Raw genomic sequence first — 13,152 nt, 5'->3', positions numbered from 1 at the left:
GGTAGAGTACTACCATCTAGTGGTCATGTATGGCAATGACAACCATAGAATATATGTAATATAAGGGGAAACTGTATATGACCCAAAACAAATTAGGCAATAGTGCGATTAAACAATTCAGTGATCAACCAAACATACACAAAGAAAAATTAGTTGTATATAAGGCCATACAAGAGTAACTCATACCACAGGACCAACACTGAGATCTTTCCCCCCCGACTGGCACAACAGCTAAGCTCCTGATGAAGTGAGCGAAACGTACGTCGGGCTGTTGTGCCAGTCGGGGGGTAAGATCTCAGTGTTGGTCCTGTGGTATGAGTTACTCTTGTATGGCCTTATATACAACTAATTTTTCTTTGTGTATGTTTGGTTGATCACTGAATTGTTTAATCGCACTTTTGCCTAATTTGTTTGGGGTCATATACAGTTTCCCCTTATATTACATATATTCTATGGTTGTCATTGCCATACATGACCACTAGATGGTAGTACCCTACCACTCTCTACCACAGTATACTTTATTTATAATTTGTCATACTACACTGATGTCTTCCTCCCCTTCTGGTTTTGAACTCTGTGTTCTATCCCATATCTCATTTTATCTGTTTTTATGAATTGATTTATTGTAATAAAGACTTTTTGTATACTTTTGCCTAATTGTGCAACTCTTTTGGTTTTGAATGCTTGTTACGCTTTAGAATATTGGAGGCAGGACTTTATAGGTTGTACAGTCACTGATTGGCTGAGCGTGCAATCCATCAACCGGGACGGGCATTCTCCCCCGAGTTGTGACGGCATCACAACTCAGGAGAAAATGCCTTCCGGCGGGGGTCCTGGAGCTGGTCATGCAGCACATCGTAGCCATGGGGAGAGGTAAGCAATGATCGATTGCTATTTTCTACCCCTGCCGCCTTCTGGATTTTAGCAGTGGCCGGAAGACATTTTGTCTGCAAACTGCTTTCCCCTGCCTGTTCTTTGGGGAAATCTGTCTGTAGTAAGAGTTAGATCAGGACAAAACACAGGAAGTGGGAATTGGGCTTGGAGAAAGAGCCTGAAAGAATTTGTGTTGTATACTGTACCTGCAAGCTGAGTTGTTCCTGCTGTTCTTGAGAGTTTAATCAAGGCTTCCATTTCTTCTCTCAACACCCACAAAGTTCTGGGCAGCTGTCTCTTCTTTAAATACCAGTGTACCTACTGCTGTATGTCTACATGCTGAATGCTCTATGTATTCTCCCCGTTCCCTCTTGCCTTGGGTGTTTAGTAACAGTTCAGTGTTGTTTAGTAACAGTTTGCTGTATTGCTGCATTTATTTTCATTTCCATTTATTTCTGGTCACATAATACCTTGTAAAGCCAGTGCGTGAGTAACCCCCTTTCCTTCCACATGTCATCTATAGTAAAATAATGTGTAAATCACCCCTCCGCACAATGCAGTCTCTTTAGTCTATTCAGTAGGAATATGAATATGTCACCACAAGGGTTAATCTTACATAACCAGGCAGGTTTTAAAAAAATATTTTGAAACAGCAGGTACACTGTGAGCTATATAAGTTTAAGTCAGTATTATTTTTTTGCCTCATTGTGTTCTGTGGGTTAGCAGATTGCTGAATCAGGACCCTCAGTGTATGGGGTGGGTCTATCTGCTTGTGGTGTATTCTTTATGTTATTGGTAATATTTGTCACTATAATTTCCCTTTAATTTTCAACCTAGATGGTTGTTGCTGGATTCTCCACTCACGTTGATATAAATCGCGCCCATGAGATTGCCAATGAGGTCCGAAGGGTTCACAAACAGCTTAATGAATCCCAGCAGCTGGCTCAGCTCTACAACAACAGGGAGAGGCTCTTTAGCCTTCCTGTCACCAATGTAAGTATCACACCTAAGACATCATCATTTTATCATGTGAGCAGTGACTATTTAAGAGTATCATCATGTTAATTACTGATGTAGTAACCAGGCCCTTTTTTCATTTGCACAGTATGACAAGCTGTTAAGACTAGTGAAAGACTTCCAGCCCTTCCGTGACCTATGGACCACAGTCTCAGACTGGATGCGCTGGTATGAGAGTTGGATGAATGACCCTCTTTCCACCATCGATGCTGAGCAGCTGGAAAAGAACGTTATGGAGTCCTATAAAAACATGCACAAGTGTGTGAAACATTTCAAAGACATTCCAGGTGGGATCCTGTGTACGGCAGCTCATATGTTCACCTTTAGAACTGCTTTAACTAGTACATGGGGCAATTATGTTGTCTTCTCTTTACCACATATCTACATAAATGGTATCTATCTTGTATTAATAGTGCAGGAAGTCACACTCACCATTACTGCTCTCTTCTGTTGCCTGTAATGCTGGAGAGCAATTTCGGTAACATGAAGAAATTGCTAGAAATGCAAGTCTGCCATACACTATTTGAAGTAGCTCCAAATGTGGACTTATCTTAGACATACTTTCATTTCCCATGTTTATTTCACTTCCATAGCAGTCATCAATAATGACACCTTTTTTAGCCTGCCAGGATGTGGCTCAGGACATTAAAGGACGCATTGAAGAGTTTAGGCCCTATATTCCACTGATACAAGGCCTGAGGAACCCCGGTATGAGGAATCGGCACTGGGAGATTTTATCTGAACAGATAAAGATAAACGTCAAGCCCAAGTCCAACCTCACCTTCACCCGCTGCCTGGAGATGAAGCTTCAAGACCACATCGAGAGCATTGCCAAAGTGGCCGAGATTGCTGGGAAGGAATTCTCCATTGAGCAGGTGATTGGATCAGCCTGAGATGGTATTGCTCTCTAATGTATGAGTGTTTAGGCCGGCAGAGGCTGATCATATGTACATTTAAAACTATTTATCATGACCTTTTTCTCAGGCTCTGGACAAGATGGAGGGGGAGTGGTCTTCAGTACTGTTCACCATCTTACCGTATAAAGAGACAGGGACATTTATCCTGAAGAGCCCAGAAGAAGCCTCTCAGTTGTTAGATGACCACATTGTCATGACCCAAAGCATGTCCTTTTCTCCCTACAAGAAGCCTTTTGAAGATCGCATCAATACCTGGGAGAGCAAACTCAGACTGACACAGGTGACACAGACATTGCTATATGAAATTCAAACAATACAAGCCTTCCCTGGGCCCTTGTGATGGAACTAATGGCAAGGCTGGCATGGTAACATCACTTAATATGAGACAGACAGACAATCAGCCAGAAGGAAAGCAGGGGACTCCAGGGGAAATTCAAGAGGTTATTTATACAGTGAAATACCAAGAGTCTGGGATTATTATGGTTGTCCTAGGGTACAGACTCTCAAAAAAATGGGGCACATATATATATATATATATATATATATATATATATACACACACACACACACCGATATCTATTGATCTGTTCCTTGGTAGCTCTTGACAATTATGTGAAGTCTACGACTTATCAGGATTTCACCATCATCTCAGGAGCCATTGGAGACCAACTGTAGATTGTTAATGAGCACAAAATACTGGACTATCTGGTATCATTCCTTTCACTATGACATGGGGCTAGTTGAATACATTTTTAAGGATTTTAAGGAGTAGTAATCTGAGACCGAAACTCTGATATCTCCTGTTTGTTTCACTCAGGATGTACTGGAGGAATGGCTGACCTGTCAGCGCTCCTGGCTGTACCTGGAACCAATATTTAGCTCAGATGACATCAACAGACAGCTGCCAGTGGAAAGTAAACGCTACCAGACCATGGAGAGGACATGGAGGAAAATCATGCGCAGTGCAGAAGAGAATAAACAAGTATGTGCCTGTTTCTTTATATACGTATAAGCACATAGGGGGACATGTATTAAAAGGCGAAAATGCCTTTTTTCATCGCAGATCGCCCCGATCGGCTAAAAAAATATTCGCAAAAGGTCTTTTTGCAAATATTTTATTCATATTGGGCCAATCTGCGCCACCTTCGCCAGTGGGTCAGAGAGGGCGGTTATGGGGGGGTGGCAGCACGCAGAGGGGGGCGCGGCTTCTGCGTTTGCCGCATTTATCATTTTTCCGGGGGAAAAATGATACTGAAACCTACGCCAGCTCTGAGCTAGCGTAGGCTTCAGATTATTCGCACGGATGGGCTCCGTGCTTACGGGATTTATGTAGAGGCAATGCACCTCTATATAAATCCTCTGAGCTCTGGAGCTGCGGGGACATTTGTAAGCCTTCATAAATGTCCCCGATAGGCTGCATAATGGACAGGACATAAATATATACTTACAGCATCTGCAGAGCTAAAACTAAAATGCATGTAAACATTTCTCTTCTTGCCACCAAAGTTACATTTTGGAAATTGCAAGACATTTCTTTTCACTGTGATCCTTCAACATAGATCTCTTTAGAGACACGTGCTGAGCCCTGCACTTAGAAACAAGGGGATCTAACACAGTAATTTCTTTTAGGTAATTTCCTTGTGCCCAGATCCACGTCTCCTTGAAAGTCTTAAAGAATGTAACAAGCTGCTGGAATTGGTGCAGAAAGGACTAAGTGAATACTTGGAGACCAAGAGAGGAGCTTTCCCCAGGTAAGAAGCAAGGAGTCCTATGTTGGGTACTTGAACACTATGCAAAGTAGATGAGTGCTGAGCTTACAGCATTGTTCTAGCATGGTGCTAGAAAGTATAACTGGTATCAGCTGGAAGTTAGGACTTAAATCTTTCCCTTTTTCAGGTTCTATTTCCTTTCTGATGATGAACTTCTGGAGATCCTGTCCCAAACCAAGGATCCCACTGCTGTGCAGCCACACTTACGGAAGTGTTTCGAAAATATTGCACGGGTGAGATCACAGATCTATAGTCTGGAATGGTTACCGTCTTATCATGGAAGCAACTGAATATTTCTCAACTAAATCTTCCAAGTCGAGTCTCTTTTTCTCTTACTTTTCTTGTTTCTGGTTTCAATTATTGGGTACAATTGTGCCTTCTTTTTTAGAACCTGTTTTGTGTAATAGATGTAAATGATCGTTGTTTGTAGGAAACGTCCACTTACCAAGTATCCTTGCTTCTTCTTCCCAGTTGTTGTTTCAGCCTGATCTACAGATCACTCACATGTACTCAGCTGAGGGTGAGGAGGTGCAGCTTTCTAAATTCATCTATCCAACGGGCAATGTGGAGGACTGGTTAATGGAGGTAGAGAAGGTTATGAAGGCCAGTGTGCGGGATTACATAGAAAGAGCTATAAAGAGCTATCCAGAGGTAAGACTGTTACAGGAACCTCTAGTTTTCCTTGTCTCTTTGAGCCATCTCAGCTTATTCACAGCTTTATTCTAGACTCCTCGTTCGGAATGGGTGATGAACTGGCCTGGTCAAGTCACCATTGCCGGATGTCAGACATTTTGGACCAAGGAAGTGTCTGAGGCTCTAGAGGCTGGAGATCTCTCCACCCGTCTCTTCCCAAAGCTGGAGGCTCAGGTCAGTGTTGTGGGTCTAGTTAAAACTGGTCTTAGGATATCCTCTCACACAGTGATGTATCTTATAGTCTGAAAAGAACTGATGGTTTATAGGTTCTGTTGTTATTCTGGGGAAAAACTTGTGTAATATGTGGATAAATATTATCTATAGTTCAAACACCAAATATCGTGATTTCCTTCTGTCTGCGCTTAACATCTGATCCACTTTTTGTGACCCTGACCCTTTAATCTGACCACAGATTAGTCATTAATGTTTGTCTCTTTCTGCAGCTTAGTGACCTTGTTGCTTTGGTCCGTGGTAAACTATCTCGCATGCAGCGTTCCATCCTCTCTGCCCTCATTGTGATTGAGGTCCATGCCAAAGATGTTGCGGCACGTCTGATAGAGGAAAACGTTAATGGTGTTAATGATTTTGAGTGGATATCTCAACTCCGGTATGAACACATATATATAGTTCTAAAAAATGTAAAATAGTTTTGGATAGGAAATATGAGGTCTTAAATATGGTGGAGCTGCACAGTAGGAGTTGACTACACCCCTAATGTTCACATTAACTTGTAGGTATTACTGGAGCCGTGATGACCTGTATGTAAGAGCGGTCAATGCCGAATTTCTCTATGGCTATGAATACCTTGGAAACACAGGGCGTCTGGTCATAACACCACTGACAGACAGGTATGTTTACCATTTTATAAGGCATAAAGGGTACTACTCATATACTAGAACAATAAGCAGTTGTCTTGTCGTCATTGTAGGTGCTACCTGACTCTCACTGGTGCCCTCCATTTAAAGTTTGGAGGTGCCCCTGCTGGACCTGCTGGAACAGGGAAAACAGAGACCACAAAAGACTTGGGGAAAGCTCTCGCAATTCAAACTGTTGTGTTCAACTGCTCTGACCAGCTAGACTTCATGGCCATGGGCAAGTTCTTTAAAGGATTAGCCAGGTGTGTTATAAAATTCAGATGTTACAGTGGGGCATTGATAGTTTTAGTATAGTGGTTTTGCCCTCTGCATGCCAACAGTACTCTGTCTGTCCACACAGCTCTGGAGCCTGGGCATGCTTTGACGAGTTCAATCGAATTGACATTGAGGTACTGTCTGTGGTCGCCCAGCAGATCACCACAATCCAGAAAGCTCAGCAGCAACGAGTAAGAACTTCAGATATCTAAGGGAACATCTATCCTGTAAGCCTGAAAAGGCCATTTCAATGGTTGTCAGGTGGTTCAGTCCACATATTCTTCTTTTGACCAGGTGGACCGCTTTATGTTTGAGGGAGTGGAGATCCCATTAGTGTCTACCTGCGCTGTTTTCATTACCATGAATCCTGGATATGCCGGTCGTACAGAATTGCCAGATAACCTGAAGGTGACACAGCACTTCTACCAGTATCTCCAGCACTTGGAATTAGAAGTTGTTACCAATTTATCTAATTGTTTTTGTCCTTTCAGGCCCTTTTCCGACCCGTGGCTATGATGGTTCCAGATTACGCCATGATTGCTGAGATCTCATTATATTCTTTTGGGTTTAATAATGCCAAGATTTTGGCAAAGAAAATAACAACAACTTTTAAGCTGTCATCTGAGCAGCTGAGTTCCCAGGTAACCTGCTTTACCTTTCTGTCAGCATAGTCTGCTCTGGACTAAGATGGAGGCAGTTCACTGTGAATAAGGATTAAGCTTTGTTTAATGAAAGTTCAACAACTTTGTAGGACTTTATGTTTCAACTCCTCACAATTTTTTTTAAATCTGGGTTTGCTTTTAGCATATGAAAATATTACATCCAGAGGCTAAAAATGCGAGCAGATCTAATACTTTTACCCAGGCTAATTATCATTAATGATTGTCCCTAGCCCGCTTGTCGGCTGATTTGATCATCTTTTTGTGTGGCCGATAAAATTATTGTTATTGGCCGCACATCTCTCTGTGTAAACTGGGCGGCTGATAATAATGTATGTTAACCATTCGCCTAGCCTGACCGCACGATTGATCACGCCTTGTAAAGGCACTGCAAGCGAGCACCAATCTTTCTGAACTGCGCTCATTTTCAGCCACACACAGCCGGATTTTGGGCTGTGTAAAAGAACTGTTTCCTGTGCTGATAGATTGTCACAAACCCTATGGACAGGAAATGTGTGCTTATGTGTTCATAGGGTTCGCTAGGCTGGATAAAACCGTAGAAGTCCAATTAACTAACAGAACGAAGAGAAATTGAATCATAACATCTACTAGAACTTTTCATTACATGGATTACTGAAAAATTACCTGTTGACGCTCATGTATGCAGCCTGGTCTCTGTTATTTTCTTACCTCTTGCTTTGACTCGGCTATTAACATTGTTGAATCATTTCATCGTATTTCTGCCATTGCTTTTCATTCATAATGACAACTGAAAATTTAATTTCCAGGATCACTATGATTTTGGAATGAGAGCTGTAAAAACCGTAATTTCTGCTGCTGGAAACTTGAAGAGAGAGAATCCAGCCATGAATGAGGTAAGTCTGATATCATATATCTGTATATGATATATTGGAGATTCTTCTTTACGCGTGTTTGTGGCTAGTTTCAGGTCAGATTTGTTCCATACAGAAACATTTTGATACCATCAGCAATGGTGATAAGGTTCACAGAATGCAGGTGCTGTTTATAGCAGCCTGTAGTATGTGAGTGGTGTGATTCTTGCAGTGCTAGACCACACATAAAATAATAGAGGGTGCCATAGCAGTACCTGGGTTCTGCATAACTGTTCTTAAAAGGCTGTGGCAGGGATTTAATCACCTTAAGCAAGGGTGGTATTACCGATACCCGATAATACCTGTAAACGAGCGCCGATCTGCTAGATCGTCGCTCGTTTACTGGGCCTATTATACAGCCCGATAATCGTTTAGCAAGAGCTGCAAGGACATCGTTACCGATGTCCTTGCAGCCCTTGCTAAACTGGCATACATTACCCATCCACGTTCCAGGGCTGCTCCTGCCGTCCGTTTCTCCCGTGGTCCCGCGCGCGCTCTAGCTTCACATCGGCCTGTCAGCTGATAGGCCGCTCAGCCAATCACAGGCTGGGACCGCCGCGGCCTATCAGCTGACAGGCCGATGTGAAGTTAGAGCGCGCGCGGGACCCCGGGAGAAGTGGACGGCAGGAGCAGCCCTGGAACGTGGATGGGTAATGTTTATCGTTAACAATGAAAAAGTGAAAATGGAAATCAGCTCACCTTGATGTTGTATTATACGGACTTCAATGCATTCGAGAGGGTGCACGGTTCCAGGCGGTGGCTAGCCGTCAGTGGACAAATGAAATGGGAAAAAGTATAGGTCCGGCACTCCAAAAGTAAATTAAAAATTATAAATTTTATTGATCCATGTTAAAAAACAGCAGAGCAGCCTGTGCTGTGTGGCCCAGTATTGGGCCACACAGCACAGGCTGCTCTGCTGTTTTTTAACATGGATCAATAAAATTTATAATTTTTAATTTACTTTTGCAATGTTTATCGTTAGTCGCCGCTCGTGCACCGCTATTACACGCAGCGGTGCGCGGTCGGCGCCCGACAAAAATAGGTTCTAACCTATATCAACGATCAGCCGATGATCGTTGTCATCGGCTGATCGTTGCATTTATTACACGGAGCGATAATCGGTCGAATCGGGCCAATTCGGCCGATTATCGTTCCGTGTAATAAGGCCCTAAAAGTAATGACAATCCTAATGCAAATGTTCCACTCCCAGTGACCAGATTATCCATGTTTTACAAGTCCATGTAACTGACTACAAATTACTGTTTGGGGGGTTTGCAGGAACTTATCTGCCTCAGAGCTATTCGAGATGTCAACGTTCCCAAGTTCCTTCAAGACGACTTGAAGCTCTTTAGTGGAATTGTCTCAGACCTTTTCCCAAGAATTGAGGAGGAACCTATTGATTATGGTAGCTTGGAGGAGGCCATTCGTAAGACCTGTTCCCAGAGAAACCTCACAGATGTGGATGGTAGGAAGATATCTAAAAGAGAATGTGAAATTTATGTTTGGTCCTTTCATTTAACAACCAAGTAGCCTAATAACCTTCATACTTAAGTTACCCTGTCACCCCCTTTTTGCATTATGACTTCTCTACACAGGTGTAAAGGGTACATTTTGCCGTTTTCATACCTTATTTTATATCATACGTCTTGGTGCTTGTTCCAGTAAAAAGTGATCTTTTATCATCTGTGGATTGTGCCACCTGGGCAGGGCTTCTGACCACTTATTCCCACAAAAGTGTCATAAACCCCGCCCCTCTGTCACATCATCATCGTAAAGGCCCCGTCTCCTCGACGGCCATTGGAACGGGCCGGCCTAAAGGTCTAGGCCTCACCCCCTCTGGGTCGGCCCATACCAATGTGCGATGATGTCACGGAGGGGTGGGGCCCATGGTGGCGATGTGGGCTAAGTGTCGCTGCACCAGTGAATCCCTGCCCAGGTAGCACAATCCGCAGATGATAAAAGATCACTTTTTACTGGAACAAGCATCATGACATACGATATAAAATAAAATATGAAAACTGCAACATTTACCCTTTACACCTGTGTAGGGAAGTCATAACGCAAAAAGGGGGTGACAGTGTCACTTTAATGTGTAGATTTAGCATATTGAGTCCTTTGATACTGTTATCAGCCATTTCAGGTTACTATACATACTATGCATCTACTATATACATCAATATGTGTGACTGATATCAGTCTGTACAGTCAATACCTTTGGTAAACTTTATCACATAATATTCTTTTCTGTTTAAATATTAGGATTTGTGACGAAATGCATTCAGCTGTATGAGACCACTGTGGTACGACATGGCTTGATGCTTGTGGGACCTACAGGTTCTGGAAAGTCAGAGGTTTGTGCTGGTTTTTGTAGTCTATATAGTTTAACAATGATCATACATGATGGTAACTAAAAGTCTGTTCTGTTTTGTTCAAAGTGCTACAAGGTCCTTGCAGCTGCTATGACTTCGCTCAAGGGTCTCCCATCTGTAAGTGGAGGGACCTATGAGACTGTTCACTACTATGTCTTAAATCCCAAGTCCATCACCATGGGTCAGCTTTACGGAGAGTTTGATCTTCTTACCCACGAATGGTAAACCCTTGCATGCATTCTGGAATATTGTTGCTCCTTGTAGATGGCTCCACTGAAATGTCTAATTATTATGTTTTTTGTTGACTTTGTAGGACGGATGGAATCCTCTCCTCACTTATTCGAGGAGGTGCCTCCTCTGCAGATCCTGACAAGAAGTGGTACATGTTTGATGGTCCTGTAGATGCTGTTTGGATTGAAAATATGAACACCGTGCTGGATGATAACAAAAAGCTGTGTCTAAGTTCAGGGGAGATCATAAAGCTTACAGAGGTGACCCCAAAATATCGATCTCTTTCTATTTTAAACGTTATAACGTTGACTAATTCCCCCAGGCCTAAAATGTTCTTCATTGGCACTCACTTTGCCCCAAGAATTCACCCTATGTATTTTAAACTGTTCTAAAATGTCTTTTTCGTTAGGCAATGACCATGATGTTTGAGGTCCAAGATTTGGCTGTTGCTTCTCCAGCCACTGTTTCTCGCTGTGGCATGGTGTATCTGGAACCGAGTATTCTTGGACTCGCCCCATTTACCGAGTGCTGGCTCCGTCGTATTCCCTCTGTCCTGAAACCACATGTAGAGCAGTTAGAGTCTTTGTTCTCACGGTTTTTGCAGGTAAAAACCATTGGTGTTTTCAGTTCAGCCTTGACATCTTCCTGTTCTCCTAATTAGTTTAAAATAATTCCATGGCTGCCAAGTCATTGGTCATCGCTGCTTCTAGTGGAGTGGAATGCATATACTTTCAGTGCATGATGCAGCCAAGCAAGAAACATTGATCAAAGCTACTGTACACCCAAATATAACAGAAGTAAAGCTGACAACACTGAAGAAGATTAAATAGCAGGAATTATTAAAGGATTCTGACTGTGAAGCCTATGTTACCTACCTGGTCACATTGTATTAGCCATCTGTGGGACTGCAGTAACATGGATCATGCTTATATTCCATCTCTTGCCTTCAGGATTCCATCCAGTTTGTACATCGTACAGTGAAGGAAGTTATCGCCTCCACTTCCAGTAACCTAGTGATGAGTCTCCTGAAACTGCTCGAGTGTTTTTTCGAACCCTTCATTCCAAGAGAGGTAAACACCTTCCTGGTATTCAGCAACCCAAGGGTTTATTTTCATTTAAAGAAAATATCCATTTAACATTCAGTAACTTTGTGACGCCAAGACATTTTTCTGGAAAAAAAAAAATGCTTCTAAAAAGCAGAATTTGGTGCACAGCATTTTTCAGTTCAAAAAATGCTGCAGACAGATTTTAGCTGAGAGTCAATGGGGAAAAATTAAACACCTACATGACATTTTTTGCTATGGCATTTTTCAGTGCGTTTGCAATTTCGTGAAATTGCAGCAGGGCATGTGTTTGGCATTTTTACACAGAAACGATTTCAATAAAAACGCCAGAAAAATGTCTATATGCATATTGGTATGGTGTTTACTCCACAATTCTTAAATAGAAAGCCTGGAATCATATGATAAAGAATCACATGACTTGTACTGAAAAAAATGGAAGGACTGAAACGCCAGATATAACACACCTTGCAAAAATTGCCTTTCAGGGAAGCCTTATTGAATGGATTATCCAGCGCTACAAAAACATGGCCACTTTCCCCCTACTGTTGTCTCCAGTTTGGGTGGGGTTTTGAAACTCAGTTCCATTGAAGTAAATGGAGCTTATTTGCAAACCGCACCTGAACTGGAGACAACAGTAAGGGGAAAAGTGGCCATGTTTTTGTAGCGCTGGATAACCCCTTTAAGTTATCTCATATGAAGGAGTCCTGTACCTTACACCCACTTTTCTGTATCTGTCAGTGCATTGGAACACTACTTGGATTACATGACATTTATTCTGTTTTTCTAGGGACAGAAAAAAATTCCCCAAGAAAAGCTGGATCGCATCGGGGAGTTGGTTGAAAGCTGGTTCATATTCTCTCTGATCTGGAGTGTTGGAATCACTGGGGACTCTGATGGTCGTGCGCTGTTTAGCAAATTTGTGAGGGACAAAATGATCTCAGAGAAGGTAATAGCATTAGAATTAGGACTTTCACCAGGGCTAGTAGGCTGCATTACTGGTTTAGGATCAGCAAATTTCTCTGAGATTGGGGAGTGGGCAATCTTCCAGCCTCTACCTCTAGTTAATATACATGCATGTAGACCTCTATAACAGATTCCTTACTTGGCACTACATCATGTTTCAGCTGTAATGTATGGATAATTCCTTGTCTATTGACTAGATTTCTGCATAATTCCCAGGTAACAGTACTATTTCCAGAAGAAGGTCTGGTCTATGACTATGTGCTGGACGATGCAGGGATAAGCAGCACTTCTGAAGATGATGACGATGATACACAGAGAAAGGTAAGACATCTGCCCAGTGCGACCTTGGGTGGTGAAACCTAAGAGGCATTTTATTCCACCGATTTACCAGTTTTTCTCTTTTGAGGTGCGCTGGGTGAACTGGATGGAATCCTCTGCACCTTTCTCCATTGCTCCTGACACCAGCTATGCCGATATCATTGTTCCCACGCTTGACACTGTTCGTATGTCTCATCTTCTGGGGATGCTATTGACCAATAAAAAGCCTGTGAGTACCTAGAATCTGTTAGAACAA

At 42.5% G+C, this 13,152-nt stretch overlaps 1 protein-coding gene across 1 annotated transcript in view; it reads left to right on the top strand.

Annotated features, from left to right (window-relative positions):
* The window catches only part of DNAH1 (dynein axonemal heavy chain 1), a 44,433-nt gene that overhangs the window by 14,016 nt on the left and 17,265 nt on the right, over positions 1–13,152 (top strand). Inside the window, exons 19-43 of the mRNA XM_069966599.1 lie at positions 1,711–1,866; positions 1,979–2,177; positions 2,512–2,765; positions 2,875–3,087; positions 3,625–3,789; positions 4,437–4,558; positions 4,704–4,809; positions 5,048–5,227; positions 5,303–5,443; positions 5,713–5,876; positions 6,004–6,117; positions 6,198–6,386; positions 6,485–6,590; positions 6,694–6,807; positions 6,891–7,040; positions 7,847–7,933; positions 9,230–9,416; positions 10,211–10,302; positions 10,387–10,541; positions 10,634–10,811; positions 10,961–11,155; positions 11,502–11,621; positions 12,403–12,561; positions 12,795–12,899; positions 12,985–13,125. Coding sequence (XP_069822700.1) covers positions 1,711–1,866; positions 1,979–2,177; positions 2,512–2,765; positions 2,875–3,087; positions 3,625–3,789; positions 4,437–4,558; positions 4,704–4,809; positions 5,048–5,227; positions 5,303–5,443; positions 5,713–5,876; positions 6,004–6,117; positions 6,198–6,386; positions 6,485–6,590; positions 6,694–6,807; positions 6,891–7,040; positions 7,847–7,933; positions 9,230–9,416; positions 10,211–10,302; positions 10,387–10,541; positions 10,634–10,811; positions 10,961–11,155; positions 11,502–11,621; positions 12,403–12,561; positions 12,795–12,899; positions 12,985–13,125 — 3,792 coding nt within the window. The remainder of the gene's footprint in view (positions 1–1,710; positions 1,867–1,978; positions 2,178–2,511; positions 2,766–2,874; positions 3,088–3,624; positions 3,790–4,436; positions 4,559–4,703; positions 4,810–5,047; positions 5,228–5,302; positions 5,444–5,712; positions 5,877–6,003; positions 6,118–6,197; positions 6,387–6,484; positions 6,591–6,693; positions 6,808–6,890; positions 7,041–7,846; positions 7,934–9,229; positions 9,417–10,210; positions 10,303–10,386; positions 10,542–10,633; positions 10,812–10,960; positions 11,156–11,501; positions 11,622–12,402; positions 12,562–12,794; positions 12,900–12,984; positions 13,126–13,152) is intronic.

This window comes from Dendropsophus ebraccatus, chromosome 4 (assembly GCF_027789765.1).
Source record: "Dendropsophus ebraccatus isolate aDenEbr1 chromosome 4, aDenEbr1.pat, whole genome shotgun sequence".
NCBI lineage: Eukaryota > Metazoa > Chordata > Amphibia > Anura > Hylidae > Dendropsophus > Dendropsophus ebraccatus.
Note: the sequence above shows the minus strand (reverse complement) of the source record. Positions and strands in the feature narration are given on the sequence as shown.